Genomic DNA, 18,099 nt, shown 5'->3' with positions numbered 1-18,099 from the left:
ATGTTAGTAAACATAATGGAAAACAATATATATTCAGTGTGCATCCAGTTTCTGATGTCTGAGGATTTATACAAAGTTGATGATAATATGCAGATTAGGTATTAAAGAAAAGAAATATGCAGCTTAATAACCAACAATTAACTTTCTATGGCGCCCATGTGTATAATTATAAAAATACCTAAACTATAATAATCTGCTTGTAGCACTCATTACTTATATATACAAGCACTCATAAATATCAATAATCATAACACATTATAAATAATTGTATAATGACTCATAAGTTCAAGTATCATCATGCTTCATAATTATAGGTCACTCACAGACAAGAATCATAGTGCATTATAATACATGCATAATGTGTTATGATTAATGTTATAAAGGAACATGAGTATCTGAGTGCTTTTAACTATGATTATACAATGCTATTAGCAGCTAATTATGCATTATGTTTACAATGCATTACAGACATGGGCTTAATGGAAAAGGTTACCAAGATTGCTTATGAATGATTGTGTTGCTTACACTCTAGTTAACCACAGTCAGTGTAAAATAGATATTGTTCTAATCGGTACTTCCCTTCCTCTCAATTTGAATGCTTCATCAGAAAGAAGTGATTCCACGTGAGGAAAAAGTTTAATCTGTTGACACATTCTGTGCGGCTTAAAAACGTCTTATTAAGAAATTGATTGAGTTTAAAATGCAAAGCTAGGCAGTGCTCTGTTTCCATAAATATTGTTACTTAACATGTTTTTTAGCCGGAGTAACCTAAAGAATTGGTCCTCACATCAATGAGCCATTAAATTACCACTTAAGCAAACATGTTTAATGTGTAAAGGCGATCAACTCTCGTGGAGAGTGCATTGTTAAGCAGTTCTCAGCAGCAGCTGTGTCGTGTCCATCAAAAGCCTCAAACATGAACACTCACTGGAAAATGTGAGCCTTATTTTTCTAGGGTTTGCTGTATTTGTGTTCGATTGTGTTTCAATTTTCATTACTTACTTAACTATGCTTCCATTTACTGTCTAGCACTCGCATGCGGGGCCCAACACAGCACTCTGCGCTGCAGTTCAATAAGCCTGCGTGCAATTTATTACACCTTGATACCTGTGTGTAACGTGCTATTGCTATTTTTACCGTCATGATTTGGATCGCTCAAATACTCAGATACCTTGATGCTTCTTTCTGTACATATTTGCTTCTGTGAATACAACTGGGAAATACCTCCTTCCCGTAGTAACAAGTGGAATATATACAGTTGTGGTCAAAAGTTTACATACACTTGTAAAGAACATAATGTCATGGCTCTCTTGAGTTTCCAGTTATTTCTACAACTCTGATTTTTCTCTGATAGAGTGATTGGAACAGATACTTCTTTGTCACAAAAAACATTCATGAAGTTTGGTTCTTTCATGACTTTATTATGGGTTAACAGAAAAAGTGACAAAATCTGCTGGGTCAAAAATATACATACAGCAACATGAATTAGCAATTTTGGTGACTTAGAAAGTTGTGTCAATGAAATGAGCTTCATAGCATGGCCTCTTAACTTCTTGTGAGTGATTATGAGTGACTACAGCTGGTGACTTCTCTGAGGCCATTTAAATAGGGCTCATTGGATACAAACGCCCACAAACGCTACAATGGGAAAGTCAAAGGAGCTCAGCATGGATCTGAAAAAGCAAATCATTGACTTGAACAAGTCAGGAAAGTCACTTGGAGCCATTTCAAAGCAGCTGCAGGTCCCAAGAGCAACAGTGCAAACAATTGTTTGTAAGTATAAAGTGCATGGCACTGTTTTGTCACTGCCACGATCAGGAAGAAAACGCAAGCTATCACCTGCTGCTGAGAGAAAATTGGTCAGGAGGGTGAAGAGTCAACCGAGAACCACCAAAAAGCAGATCTGCCAAGAATTAGAAGCTGCTGGAACACAGGTGTCAGTGTCCACAGTCAAGCGTGTTTTGCATCTCCATGGACTGAGAGGCTGCCGTGCAAGAAGGAAGCCCTTGCTCCAAAAGCGGCACCTTAAGGCTCGACTGAAGTTCGCTGCTGATCACATGGACAAAGATAAGACCTTCTGGAGGAAAGTTCTGTGGTCAGACGAAACAAAAATCGAGCTGTTTGGCCACAATGCCCAGCAATATGTTTGGAGGAGAAAAGGTGAGGCCTTTAACCCCAAGAACACCATGCCTACCGTCAAGCACGGTGGTGGTAGTATTATGCTGTGGGGCTGTTTTGCTGCCAATGGAACTGGTGCTTTACAGAGAGTAAATGGGATAATGAAGAAGGAGGATTACCTTCAAATTCTTCAAGATAACCTAAAATCATCAGCCCGAAGGTTGGGTCTTGGGCGCAGTTGGGTGTTCCAACAGGACAATGACCTCAAACACACATCAAAAGTGGTAATGGAATGGCTAAATCAGGCTAGAATTAGGGTTTTAGAATGGTCTTCCCAAAGTCCTGACTTAAATCCCATTGAGAACATGTGGACAATGCTGAAGAAACCAGTCCATGTCAGAAAGCCATCAAATTTAACTGAACTGCACCAATTCTGTCAAGAGGAGTGGTCAAAGATTCAACGAGAAGCTTGCCAGAAGCTTGTGGATGGCTACCAAAAGCGCCTAATTGAAGTGAAAATGGCCAAGGGACATGTAACCAAATATTAGCACTGCTGTATGTATATTTTTGACCCAGCAGATTTGATCACTTTTTCTGTTAACCCATAATAAAGTCATGAAAGAACCAAACTTCATGACTGGTTTTTGTGACAAAGAAGTATCTGTTCCAATCACTCTATCAGAGAAAAATCAGAGTTGTAGAAATAACGGGGAAACTCGAGAGAGCCATGACATTATGTTCTTTACAAGTGTATGTAAACTTTTGACCACAACTGTACGTGATTTCTTTTTTCAAAGCTTCCATTATGATTCACCAGGCTTTATTCACTTAGGAGGTATGTACACAGCAGGGAATCCAGCAAAGTTGATAGCCTGAGGTATTTCATATGAAATCACACCCATGCAATCAATTGTACCTAAGATGGGCAAGAAATGTATTTTTATAGATTATGGTATGGACATTATAAACAGATGTTTGGTGTGTAGGGCTGTACCAAATGCCATTTTTTTTTTACATTCAAAGCTTCTCTTGAGGTTTACAAATGAAGCTTTGAATGTCATCACCCAAAATAAAAATAGAAAAAATGTTTTTTGTTGTTGTTGTTGTTGTGGTATAGAAATTTGTATTTCGGCTCTGATGTCATCTGAATTCGTGTGTGCGCACAAATCATCTGCCTGCCGCTCACCCAAATGAATTATTTTCTACGACTCAGAGAGCCGCACCCTGGTCTGTTGGCTAGTTGGCTCTGTTGGCTCTATGTATTGTAACGATGTATGAGTGTTTTCGATTTCAATTCACTTAGATGATAGGGAAAGAAGGTGCTTTTAGTTGCATAATTATGAATGTTTCCATTCGCTTAGTAATGTCCCTGCGGCAAATAATGTGAGACAATTAAGCAGCGAATCCAAAAACTAGGTATAAACTTGACAGAGGAAACGGAACTAAACTTTTAGCTTGTGAAACAATCAATATTGTTATGTTTGCGTTCCTTTTGCACAAATACCAGGCAGCAATCTCCAGTTCTGACACGTGAAGCCAAAGCAAAAGGGTCTTAAACTTGAATTCTTTAAAAAAAGGGGGCATTTTAGCACTTTAATCTGCTGTCTTGTCAAATGTTGCTTAGTGTATATTTTAAGATGGTTTCATGTGGTTTCTGCTGCTCCCTATGTTCATATTTTAGAGGATGTAACTAATATTTTCTTCCATAAGGATGTCTTAATTGACACAACCGCAACCCTTCTGCTATTTATCAGAGACCTAAGGCTATAGTTGCAATCTGCACGTCACTATAGAATTGTAATTTATGGTTCTGTTAGATTGCTGTTGGATTGCTACCGAGCCTGTTTGTAACCGGTATCGACAACGCTATTTTCACTTCACCTGTCTCTACTCTGCTCCACTCTGCATGTGTGTGGAGGAGCTATATTACTGATCATGTGACATGTGTGTCCTTGTCTGCAACTGTGCATAAACACAGAGTTTAAACAGAATAAATATGTACATTAAAAGGATCGATGAACATCAAATGTTGGTTTAGAATTCGGTACAGCCAAATGTGAATCGCATAGTGCAGCTGATGTTGTGAATAAAATAAGTAAAAGTAAAATAAGTAAATAAGGTTTAAGGATATATATTTAAAAAAAACACATATTTAACTGAATCTTAAAACCAAAATGGTAGGACTTGATAAAGAAGTATTCTTGCCCTCTGTGTGTATTGAGCAACAATGCTCTGAAGCTACATGTTTATGATAATGAAAACGTTAAATTATCCTTCAACACTAATTAAGTGCAACTTCTATCCCACTTACATGGTCACATGGGTCAAATTACACAAAAGCCGATCCATGGATTAGCCTTATAGACTAATCAAGATGTTTAGCTCGGGTAATTATATGCTGCTAAACAAAGTGCTACCACAGATGCGTTAAAGGCTGTACATTTTGGGAATACACACATGAGACGATTGTAAACAAATAATAGCTTACATTTAATCTCTACAAATATATATAAATGTTTGTAATCAACTTTTTATTGAACATTTAAGAATACAAGAAAGATAACGCACCAGACAGGACAAGAGACTACTTGCAAATGCGTAATTAATGCATAAGACACAAACTTATATTACAACTCGGACAATAACACTAAATTATATCGATAACACAAAATCACTGTAATGAATTGCTGGATATTTACGGTGGATTTTCAACGGTATTTTACAGTACTTCATAATAACTAACATACAGTTAAATGTTCATCCCTCACATGTAAATTAAAAGTCAAATGCCGTCAATTAACTATAACAGCAGACTACTGTAATTTATCAGCGTAATACAGTAATTTCTGTGAAGTGGTGGAAATACTCTTCTCTATACAAGTTCAGTGAATCACGATCCATCTACAGTACACCGTACGGTCTATTGTAGGTTAATGTGTTAATGATGAAAGAATATTTTTTATTATTCAAACTGCTCATTGCCTAAAAGTCATTTTTGAGTGACAAGACGTGACCGACTGCTCGTGAACGTGACTTTGGACACAACAGCTTCAGTTCATCCTTCTGAGCAACAGCCATGTGGAGGTCAACCGAGGAGCCGAGGTAAAGTTATGCTTATCACCCGAAATTCAAAGTCTCCATTATTGTTTTGTCTTCATGATTGTTACTGTTACCATCTCAGATAATGTTTCACTCGGTCTGTTTCATTACATTAGGTTGGTAATATTGGCGGAGCTAACGTTAGCTCTGTAACGTTAGCTAGCTCAAGCTAAATTAGCCTTAGAAAGGTTAGCTAGCTAACAGCATAGCAAGTTAAGGTAACATAAATAAAGTTAATCACCAATTACAGTGTTAAGATGTAACGTTCAGAACATTGTGTTTCTAAAGTTTTTATTTTGTTTGTTTTACAGTCACTCGTCATCAGAGATTGAGGATACCAGCCAGACGCTGCAGTCAAGTCCTCTTTAAAGGTGCTCTCTCTCCTTATTGTTTTCATTCATGTGTGAGTTCAAGCAGTTAACTATAAATGTGTATAAGACTTGTTAACAAGCTAGACTGTGGTGAAGTTCTATTACACTGCTCTTAATGCTATTTTAATTCAGTGTTTCACTGAGGGATTGACGCCGAGATCAAAAAGTGGCCGATGGAATGCCAATGTAGTTCAGCGGTAGGTACCTATCCCTAGAGTGGTATGCCAGTACTTTTCCAACGGCACACCATTTCCTGAAGGTAGGTGCCGCTTGAAAGTTCATATTAATGGTATGTGCTTGTTGAATATCAGTGGTATGATACATACATATACTGTGTATATATCTCCAAGTCAATAGGTTGTAAGACGCTGTGTTGCGCTACTTTGTCAATAAAGTACATTTACAGCATAAATGCTCGTGAATCAAACCAATTCACATTAAATGTGCGTATGTGTCAAGAGACGGCACTGGTGTGCCTGTCTGACAGTGGACAGCGGCACCTGCCTTCAGCAAACGGTGTGCCATTGGAAAAGTACTGGCATACCACTCTAGGGATAGATACATAGCGCTGAACTGCAGTAGCACACCATCCGCCACGTTTCGATCTTGGCGCTACAGTCTGAGGTTATTATTTACTAGTCATTAAAGATTTTATGATTTTATTTGTTTTCTTCCAAACATGCAGTACGAGTTTTGCGATGTAATACAAATGTCCCTTTTTTATTTGTCTTGAGAACATATTAAACTGTAACAATTATGTATTGAATGTCTATTGTTATTCTTTTATTTGTTGGGAATTAAATGCAAAAGTATTGGGTTGTATTACAAATAAGCGGTAGCATTCTGGCATATATCGTAACATCACCATAAAACCCAGTTATCCTACTATCACATACTGTAATCCAGTATATGGTAAGATACCGTAAAACTAATTACGGTAGCTTCACCATAAAGAAAACGAATAAATTACTTGCGTCCCTGCTGCCAGTAAGTTACCGTTATTTTACAGTGAAATTGTTTAATGTGTATCGAAATAAAGAGTGTAATAAAACAAATTAACAAAGGAGTAGAAGGGGCATATAATAGAAATATACAGTAATGGAAAATATGTATTTTAGAAGGATACAATATATTGCTGTAACAGCAATATGTTTCCCGACACACTGCTATTAAATTAACTTAATTATTTAAATTAAAGAGTATAAAGTGTTACATTATTTAAATGCAATAGTGAACAGAGTCTATCTCCACCATGTATTTTAGTATACACTCTACGGTCCATCCAGACTTACCTACCATGGCCATAATGAATTACACTCATCATAGAACCAAAAAAACATTAGCAAAACTTAGTAAATTAATTGGTAAAATTGGACTGTTATTTATATGAATCGAGTCACCTACTGTAAGCATGGGTGTAAGCTTGTTTGCTAAAATATTTTTGGGGTATTAGCTTTTGAAGCTTGCACATTGCCATGACCACACATTGTATTCAGGAATAAAGAAAGTATGCCACATGTCAGGTCAGACTCTCCCTGAAATGGCCGACGGTGCCTTTTAATAATTTTACCCTATTCCCACCCTTTTTACCCCTCAAGTGCGGCCAACCAAAGATAATGGCTAAAAATGCTACAAAGCCTGGGGGCTTTGGTACTCAGGACCCTTAAATAGGGACATTTATAAATAATACAACGCAGAGCACCTGTCAGTTGATATTTGAATCACTAGCACACTGAAATCCTTTCCGGGTCAACATGGGAATCAGATATAATTAAATGGCTTCCTACTTTACCAGTTGTCTTGTGGGGTCAGCCAGCAGCATGGTTGACTCTAGCACAGGACACAGGTTCTTTAACAAAAAAAACGTCAATCTCAGAGTTTTAGGATCTATGTATAATCCGTTTGGTCACTGAGAGTTTAGAGTCATAATTCTACTTGAGTTAATTACATTCTCCATTAATTCTGCTAACTGCTAATGCTTTAAAACTGCCTCATTGAGAGGGTACCTATATGTTTTATATACAGCAACATGACATTTTTTAAGTGTACAAGTGACAGCCGTGGCCAGAGGCTTTGTTTTCAAGTTGTCCATTCTCGTGAACGCATTATCTAAGAAATGGGGGAATTTGTTCAAATTGGGCACAACTGTCCACTTAGACTCAAGGAAGAACTGATTATATTGTTGCCGGTTAATGTCACTGTGGTCTCACGTCCGTCCCATTTTCACAATATCTTTTTGAATGTCTTGCACAACTGTCTTCAAATTTGACACAAACGTATACTTGGACTCAAGGATGAACCGTTTAGAATTTGGTGGTCACAACATTTTTCGCCAAAACTCAAGAATTCCTATGCTAATGATGCCAATTTATGTATATAAAAAATATGAAGCGACGACAATTCAGACAGACATGGATGTAAACTCTAGTTTTCCACCTGTTGTGTCGGACTGACCTTAGCAATTTAGTTTCTTGGGTTAGTTCTGTTGATCAATTTATATTCCATTTAAGGGCGAACTGTTAAAATTGAGCAGTTTAATATACGTTCGGCTGAAGTGTCTTCATCCCATGATGCATTTATTTGAGTAGCAGTGGGTATATTCCTTCCGTCAGCCACAAGGGGCAGCAAAGAGACCATTCCAGCTTGGCCCATTGGAATCAGGTCAAGGTGGAAAAGTACATTTTGTGTAAAGTTACTCTGAGTCACCAGAACTTAAGTACAAAAATGCCAAGCACGGCAGAAAATATCAGAGGGACGAGGATGCTGGATTAGAAAATGAATACTGTAAATATTTCTCATTCCAGTACAGTCCCTAGCGTCCTAGTTAGCTGCATTGTAGGATTATGTGCATGTGTGGGGTTTGACTGTAGCTGGTGTTACTTGGATAATCCAAATAAAGGCGAGAAAAGGCTCAATTTTCAAAAGGGAGGCATCCAGACTTGTCGCCAATACATTTGATGAGAGAGTCCTAAATGGGGCTTAGGAAGACTCAGTGTAATGGCCATTACAGTAGACACCCTAAATATACTGTAATGAGTCATAAAGAACGGATAATAATTCAAATTAATGTATTGGCCTCACATTGACCTCTTTTCTTCAGCATGTATGAGGAACAAATCATTTTCCACTTCATAACTGTTACAGCTCAAACTCAACAGTTTCAATATTTAATTTGTGTGGTTGCGCTCTCTAGACGTTTGCATGATTGGAATCGGTGGAAACAATGTTGACATGAACCACTCCACCTGTGACCACCAACAGGCTGTGGTAGCGCGCTGTCATTATAAAAAGGCGAATCACTGAACAAAATACTTAATACATGTGTTGTAGATTTTCTAACTACAGTTAGAAAATCGGAGCACATTGCATTTCCCTCATGCAACACTCTGTGGGCACTTCACTATCCAAGCTCTGCATACTGTCATTTTTCTGAGCACTGTGCATGACCAAAAACGCTAACACACCAACCACGGAAAGAGGACGGATCGGCCTTTTAAGAGCTGTAAATTCAGACTTTATGGGTCAGCCATTTCACAATGCTTTGTTAATAACTCCATATGCAGTCGATGTTTGAAGGAATTATCTCACACAATTGCACTTCAGAGCAACATAATTGACATGGATGTCTAAAGACAACTGGATATAGTTTTGGAAGCGAGGCCCCGGTCATATATGAAGTGACTCGATGGCGCATCAAATCAAAAAAAAGTTGGACTGCCGGGTATAAACTTACCTGCATCTTCCACACTGCTTCGCACCATAGAGCGAGAACAATAGCCTTTCCTTTAACCCTGCCTCCCAACCGCTCGGTCTTGGCTCATTCACATGAATGAGGCAGTTCATTATGCGAGGGAATATAACACTGGCAATTTGCGAAGTTCATAACTTTTAGGAGATAACGAATAAAATAATATTTCCCAATGTAAGTCTGTAGGAGGTAGTTTTGTTTGCACTCAATGGCATCATGTGACCGACCCGGAAGTTGTAAAGTCACAGTTTTAGCCACTATGTCAAATTGGCTTCAAAGCCCAGCGGTCTTGACAGGAGTAACATTCCAATAATACGTCAATGGTAATCCATGTAGGGGACCTTTATGAAAACTAAAATGTTATACTTTCCTTTGTTTGTGCGAAGTTGGAGTTGGGTGGTAAGCGAAGCTTTTCTGTCGGACGCTAGCCAAGTTTCCATAAAATAATGCAGTTTAGCTTATTATCATTAATGAGAATGTCGGTGGTGAAATATATTATATTCGGTACTGCCACGTTAAGATTAGATTGTGAACTTGGCAGTGAATCCTAAACTTAACATTAAATAGATTGTCCAGGTTTTGTCTCCTCTGTGCACCTTGTGCTACATGATATATGGATCCGGTAGAGTAGGATAATAAAGAAGCACAGGAGCAAGGCACTCACCAAGATAAGAGTCCTGGATGAAGGATCACCTCCTGAGTGAGGGGAAGAAAGCCAGCTAGAAAATCCAAGCGAACTGGTTGGATATGTGTTTAGGAAATGTTAATCCGTTTACATCACTTGTTGTCAACAGCAAAGCCCTGGACTTATACATTAACTGGTGTGGGTTGTTTTTTTTCTAGCACAGAGGCAAAAACAAGCAGCTGGATGGATGCAGAATGGACACCTTACCCTCTTTCACTGCAACAATATCAAGTCCCAATGTAGAACTCCTCTGCTGCTCCACACAACATTCGCTTCAAAGGGGAAAATGATAACATGGAGGAGTGTTTGAAGCTGCAGTCACATGGTTAGCTCATAGCCAGCTAATGGGGATGAATCCACTCTGGATGTGACATAAATGTCAGCTGTCAAGTTGCAAGTGACATTTAGGGCATATTTAAATCCAGTCTAGGCAACCAGATTGACAAGCGTTTGATTTATGTTAAATATAAATAATAAATATAATGAAACAAATATTTAGATTCCACATTTATGATATCAGATTGGTGTCTAATATGCTAATATTGGGCTTCTTGGTGTATTTGAATGATTTGTGCTTCTGGAATACAAGCATAAACACACATCAATGATAAAAGCGGTGTTTAATAACTCCGTACTCTGAAGTAAGTACACTTCTTACTAAATCAAATCTGCATGGGAAGTCCCCCCCCCCCCCCCTTTATCTGTATAAAAGTATGAAATATTATAATGAAGCATTGTTTCAGTCTTTAATGATGCAAATGTGGGACACCTTCCTTTGGGAAAGCGATGAAGCATTTCAATTTGCTTGTGATTCTATGTTCTCCAGCCAATTAGGCTAGTCTCCTGTGGCTTCTGAGGAAACACTCAACACAGTCCAACTTAGGATGACCTTCAAATTGACTGGATGTGAGCATTACATAAACATTGCTGATGAAGTAGAAGTAGGGGGTATAACTGACAAAACTGTCCAGCCTGCGTTTTCCCTCTCTTTTGCCCTATTTCTTTTTTTTTTTCTTCTTCTTTTTTGGTAGAAACCCAACATGGCATTGATGGGGTCTTTTAGTGCGCAGTAAGCAGCCATTTTTCTCTTTCGGGGTCTTCTGGCTAAGATCCCTCTCCCTTTGTCTTTTGAAATAGTCAGTAGAACACTCCTGCTAGAGAGAGGACAATCTGAGCTCTTCTAACTTATACGTTTTGTTTAATGTAGCATATTTTCTCTTAAAGTGGCTATAATCAATATAGGCCTCATTCACGATCGTTCTTGAGAAATTATACTTACACCTCAATGCATATCACTTATGTTAATTGGGAACCATGCATTGGTGACCATGTTATTTATAGGCCCAAAGTAGGCCTATTTCAGCACCCTAAGCATAGTCACACAATGACATATTCGCTGCTGCTGCTGCAAGATGTCGCAGATTATGCTCTGAGGAGGGAACACATTTTCCAGGACCATGTAGATCTATTTGCAGAGAGTGACGAGTACTTCTTTGGTTGTTGCAGAAGTACCTCCACTTCAGAGCTATTGAATATATGTATGTATACTTTATGTTTTCCTCCTTAGACTTTAGTTAAGGCATTCTTTACTTGATTCTCTTAACTTCTTCTTCTTTTCAATTTCCATGTGTACACACAGACCTGCAGTCTCATGCCCTATGATGTGGATTAGCAGGGCATTTATCTATGCGAATTAGGCACCCGCTTTCTATTTACTGGGACAAAGGGATTTATCATTGCAAGAACACAGGTGCGAACAATTCAGTGTTTTAAAAGGATAGTTTGTGGGCATGAATACCGACGTAATACACTGACTATGGAGAAGTACCTCATACAACACCACCTCAAAAGACCCAGTTTGTAGAAATAGACAGGAGTTTGGGCGCAGGAGCAAAGCAATGTATCGCTATATCTACATCTACAGTTCCTGTGCTAGTACTGTTGTTGCCACGAAATCGAGCTTTCTGCGTGTCACTTAACGCCGTTCTTATTCCAAAATTGTCACATAAGGACCCACTGTCGCAGTTTTGAGGTTAACTTCATTCAAACAAAAGGGATTTGGTTAGTTTTAAGAAAAGATCATGGCTTGGGTTCAAATAAGTACAGCTGTTACATAAATTACGTTACGTAACTTTAGTAGACAATGGTTCCTTTGGTTTCACCAAAGGTTTGTGCTACCATTGTCAAAGAAGAGTTCACACCGGCCCAACCAGTTTTTACTTTTAAACAAAGCTAGTAGTATTTGTGGACAACAACAGGCCATATCGACTTTCACCACAACCTGGCTCAAAGGCTACAACATAAGGGAGACGAGTTAAAAACAATAAATAGACATTTATTTACAGAACAAATAACCAAACGAGACAAATAAGCAGCTGTGTCATCCATAGGAGGCAGAAAAGAGGGGGAGCCATCTCTGTTAAGGTGCCGAGTCTTTATACCTGGCACTCACACCAGGCTCAGGTGTGTCCCATCAGCTGGCGAGCAACAACCTGAAAGACAGAAAGAGACAAACAGGACACAGACCGCTAGTGAAAGGGAGGGATCGTCACACCAGGTACTAAATCACAGAAGAATCGATGTGTTGAGTGCACAATGGCTGTTGGGACAGCGCACCCTTCTGACCACACCTCACAGCTCTTCAGCTTCGTGTTCAGTTGGCGCTGGTGTTTGTATCAATATGTATTTAGTAACTTTCCTTTTGAGGATTTCTGACCAAAATCTCAAAAGATGCAGCGGAGGGCCTCGCATCCTAGATCCCTACCTCAACTACCTCCCTTACCTTTTATCTCCTCTCACTCTTTGTGACCAAATTACAAGTACTGCACACTACACACTTTGTGAGAATCATTTTTTTTCTAATACCCGTCTTGTTTTTAATAATTCCCCACACATGCCCTTACTTCCGTCAGACTTGGCTACGGAGATGTTCTCAAAAAGTATATTTCCTGTTGCTAATTCTCCCAGGAAAATCCTTTCCAATTAGTGCAGTGTAGTCACAGTTCACCATGTCACAACATAGTCTTGCATTTGGTGACAGGAAGAACTTAGCGGCTGGCCTGCCACTGTTTCTTATCCCTGTCACAGCTGAATTCACAACACCACTAAAGACAGGGAGGGGGGTTGAGGTTTGTGAGGAGAAAACACTTCCACTGAAAGGACTGTACAGTCCCTCGCCGTATTCACTGCACACTGCACTCTGTAATTGAAATCACCATGTCCCTGCTGTGTTCTCAAGTGAAATAAAAAAAAAAGGGAATAAAAGCCATATACAACACAAACAGAAAATCAGAATACACTTCTTGGTATTCCAGCGGAGTGGAGGACAAAAAAAAAAGTCATGTGGCAAGAAAAGCCTTTAGAGGGATATTGCTCCATGGAGAGTAGAACGCTTACACATCAGTGCTTTTCAAAAGACCTGTAAGAAAGAATTGTGAGACAAATGCTTGTTTGCATTGCAGCAGCAGAATGAATGTAAAGGATTTATGCCGTCCAAAATGGATTTCTTCCGTCATGCGTCTTGACATTATCAGGAAGCTGCACAGGATGCTGCTTTTGCTGACGGCTCTTGCGGGACAAAACATCAGATTTGCTCTTGTTATCAGCCCTTCAAAGCCTAACGTGTCAGACTGCCACTTTAAAATGAACTCTTAGGTGAACACAGGGAAAATGTATACATGAGCAAAGTAAAGTGAGTATAAACACAAAGAATTTTATGAGCAGAAACTACAATTTTAAACAAACTCGTTCTGTCTGACGTTTCATGACGCTAACAGCATCTCGTTATAACAACACAGAGCTGGATGAGACGATGGATATTTAGTACATTACACTGATTGCTTTGTGCATAATGGGTTCCCATATAACTGCTCTTTTTTGATTTGATTTTTCAGAATATAATATAATACAATGTCATATTTTTACTGTTGGTATCATTGGTCTTTACCTTTTTGCAAATAACACTTGCATTTCAAATCCTGCGGCAATGAGAGATATCTATTAAAGAATTCAATTCACCCTAAAATCCAATAACTTGCTTTGACATTGCTGATTCGAGGGTGCCAAACTGGTTTAGGATGATTAATTATCACGGTACACAAAAGGAACAAGAGGATCAAAGACTGTTGACGTCTGCCAGGAATTGATTTGGGTTTCCAGTAGCTCTGTGTAATTTGACTCAGTGCTATGAACAACAATACACGGAGTTACGATCCATTGTTGATGTTGGAGATTTTTGGCGTTTTCATTATTTTTTGTAGGGACTACTCACGGTGCTAATTGGTACATTACTGTGGCTGGCAAGCTAACTGTTAAGGCGCTACCTAGGGCGCCTTAGCAGTTAGCTTGCCAGGTGCTAATATGCTCGCAGTAGTGAGTCACAATGACCTAAATAAATAAATTAATTAATGACTCCTCAGATTTTTCCGTGAAAGACATTGTTGATTGTCAGATTCCTGGCATCGTGCATGCTGGCTCGCTGTCACTCTCAAGGGAACACCTAATCACAATAAAGCCATTGTTATTGTCAATAGTAACAGCTGCGTCAAAGTTTCTGCTGTGAGAAAGATTTCTGTGCTAATATTCCAGCTAACCCAGCTAACAACAAGCTTGCTCGGCTTGTTGACAAGCTAGCTCGGCTTGTTAGCTCGGCTAACTAACCGTCAGTTAGTTAGCTCGACGTCCTAACTGTCAGTTAGCGAGCTTCTTTGCTTGGTTGTTAAGGTAAAAAAAATGGATGTAGCAACACTACTAGCAACCTTTGATAGCTTCATCCGCTTTGGACGCTTCAGTTCTGCCGAAACGGCTTTCTATTGGTAAACGGTGCAACTTTATCCGTCAGTGTTGTTCACCTAAGTTAATTCCATTAAAATTAGTTTAAGTCGCTGACATTTTGCCGTTTCAAATGCCGGTGAGACCAGTCACCAAGCCTTTTAAGGATCATTATACAAGTAATTTCTGAGTGGTCACAGCCTGATTATTCAGTGAAACAAAACTTCATCATAGACTTGTTAACTAATAACACCTTAATATTAATAATACTGGCTGCATTCCACTCAGGTGTGCCAGTTAGCTGGCCCTGTGATTTTGAATGCTGCCTCACTGGCTGGGCTTACCGAGACACATAAAGAGAATGGAGCCGTTGCTAATGATATTAGTTACACCTGTGCTTCTCCTGCTATGAAGGAGCAAAGCCTATTTTCTGTGTTATCAAAGAGGACAGTAAATGAGTGCTAAGACGGCGATGTAGGATGAATACCAAGTGAATTGTGAATTCATCCCCTTGCCAATAGTGGGCTGCATTCACCAGCACAAATTGGGAATGTGGAAATGAAGATATTATTTATTTACATACAGTACAGCCATAGTTAGAAGTAACATGTAATTTGTGCTTCTGTTGTCTTTATGTATGGCTGTTGTCTTGGATGCTCATACAGAGAAATGTTCCACAGTATATCCACAGTATGTCATCACAGAATTATAAAAATCTACATATTAATTGTTATCGATTCTCTCTCCACAGTCCAAAAGCTACATGTGCAGCAGCCAGGGGAATGTGCTGTGCTTCACCATCGATTTTGGATCGGGGTTCACCTGCTCAGAAGGCACTTCAAAGGTGAAGTATTACTCAGTTCAATTATTGTTGACATCTGGATTCTGTACTGTTCTTCCCTTAATAGCTCCTGAAAATGCAGTTTGACATCTTTTTTTTCTGTATTGATACCCATCATGTGTCCTTACTCAAAAGGCTTCCATTGTGTTTGAAAATGTATTTCTTAATTTTATAGCCACATAATTAAAAAATAGAGACTTTCCAGCATCACCAATTTTGCACAATGGACTTTCCAGAATAAAGTGGAGAGTAACTGTATCTCAGAGAATGGTGTGCCATTTTTAGATTATTTGGCCAGCTTTGTCTCATTTTGAGTCGGCACATTTTCTGTCCATTTAATCGCTGCAAGAATGTCACAGCACTGATTTCTAAAGTACTAATACGCTTTTGTCATAAACTGTACAGTTCCTCAAAGTACTATTACACATTGAACTGTCAGGTCTTGATCATGCAGTTCTCTCCGTAGTAAGACGTGGTATTTAAATCTTGTACTCATTATTGAAATCCCTGTGCTGCTGGGTTTTATAATCCCCTCCCTCCCGTTTAGACCGCACTGTGGCGATATAAGTTCTCTCAACTTAAAGGCTCCTCTGATGATGGGAAAACCAGGGTAAAACTCCTCTTCAAGAATGTTGAAAGCAACCAAATAGAGATGAAGGTAATTAGTCTTTCTTTCTTTTTTGTTACATCAAAATTACACAATGAGCTGTAATTTTTGCTCACTGATACCAATGAGCTAATGGGCAATTCTGTCGTGTCTGCTGTACTTCAGTTTTCTTCAGTTTGAAAATTGTGTTTATATTAAAATATAAACATCTTGCACATATTGATGCGTCTCTGTCCTTCTTTTTCAGGAACTGGAGTTTGCTAATCTAACAGCCGTCCTTCACTGTATACATTCTTTTATCGCTGCCAAAGTGGCCTCCATGGACCCTCTCTTTATGTGCAGTCAAAGCCTCCCTGGAAATTACATGAACACTTAAGAAGACCCGTCCTCATTGTCATGTGCACCTGTGGCATATCGGCAGTATTTTATTTTCTGCACAGAGCCAATTGATATGTACATACTGTTCTTGCTATTTTTGTATGAACTGAAAATAATACATATTTGTAAAAGACTGTAAAAGTAGATAATATATGAATTAACTGTGGAATGAAGATGTTGTTTCATTTTTTGACAAAAATACAATCCAAACTCATGAACAGTTTTTCCTTTTCTTTAATATTTTTTTTTTGCTCATTACATCATGGAATCCCAGCGGTTACTTCTTGTCTACTTGTCACTTTGAAAGGCAGCGCCCGCGCTGCCATATGGTGTAGAACTGCCATACGTTTGACAACAGGACACGAATCGCCAAACACTGAAGCTGCCACTATTTTTAGCAGATAATCCCAGCTAGTGCTGTATCTATGAAGAATAATGATGCCCTACCTACATCTAGTGAGTCAGTACATTTTGCACAGACATAATGAATCTGAAGCTGGCTCACTGTCATGGGGGGGGGCTTTTGAAAGAGCTCTGACAGGGATTTTCTTTACTTCAAATTCACAGTTGAACAGTAATGAAAAAGCTAACCTTTCTCTGTTCCCAGTTCCGCTTGTTTACTTTCCTTTATATTTTCATGTCTGAAAAACACAAACGCCACAATGCAGTCTAATAAGCCTCCAAATAACCATTAAATTGAATCAACATTTTCTCTGATTAAATTGTATGATGTTTGTGTTATTGTGACCATCTTTTTTTAAATCAAATAAAGGCAAGAGTTTCCAATATCTCTAGGCAATGAGGACCTTTCACTGAAATGTGACATTACAGCTTCAAAGTATTATTAAAGACACACTTTTATCAACTCTCATTCTAATGCATTGGACAAGCTGTATGTTTATATAATGGTTTTACTGTGAAAATGCAATGCTGTGATGCAATAAATTGCCCATAAAGCACAACTGCCTGTCATCTGACCCATGTCACAGCTCCCTGTATGTTTGAACTTTGACAGTGGAGGGTGTGCAGTGGATCTAAAGGTGGTTGTCCGATTTTAACCGATAAGCTTGTCCCATTCATGTGTAATATAGTAAAAAATGTGCTGATCTTTAGAAGTACTGGAAGGCAGATTCTGTTACTTTTGGACAGGACCAGGCAAGACCCTCCAGTCTAAGCTCACCATCTCACAATATTCCCCTTTTCCCCGAACTCCTGCTGTTGGGTTGGGGATGATTATACAAGTCTCTATCTGCATCTGGTCACTGAGAGGTGACTCGCCGGAAAAGCATATCACACAGATGCTGTCCCCATTGGTCTTAACTCCACGGAGGCAGACTGACACACGAGTTGCTGCATGAAGTGCACCATGAAGGATGATCCCCAAACGGCCTCCCGCTGGTGAGCGATCACAAGGTGCGTTTAAAGCTAGAGGTGTAACTGCAGGAGATATTGAACTCTGGCGTCTGTGGTGATTCGTCACCC

General features: G+C 39.0%; 1 protein-coding gene across 1 annotated transcript in view; it reads left to right on the top strand.

Moving 5' to 3' along the window:
- The window catches only part of sntg2 (syntrophin, gamma 2), a 74,862-nt gene extending 57,381 nt beyond the window's left edge, over positions 1-17,481 (top strand). The window contains exons 15-17 of the mRNA XM_068718038.1: positions 15,543-15,635; positions 16,180-16,290; positions 16,487-17,481. Of these exons, the coding sequence (XP_068574139.1) occupies positions 15,543-15,635; positions 16,180-16,290; positions 16,487-16,615 (333 nt within the window). The 3' untranslated portion in view covers positions 16,616-17,481. The remainder of the gene's footprint in view (positions 1-15,542; positions 15,636-16,179; positions 16,291-16,486) is intronic.
- Positions 17,482-18,099: the final 618 nt, after the last annotated feature.

This window comes from Cebidichthys violaceus, unplaced genomic scaffold (genome assembly GCF_023349555.1).
Source record: "Cebidichthys violaceus isolate CVI_PGR_0920_01 unplaced genomic scaffold, fCebVio1.0.p SCAF_22, whole genome shotgun sequence".
Lineage (NCBI taxonomy): Eukaryota > Metazoa > Chordata > Actinopteri > Perciformes > Stichaeidae > Cebidichthys > Cebidichthys violaceus.
This window is presented reverse-complemented; position numbering and strand designations above follow the sequence as displayed.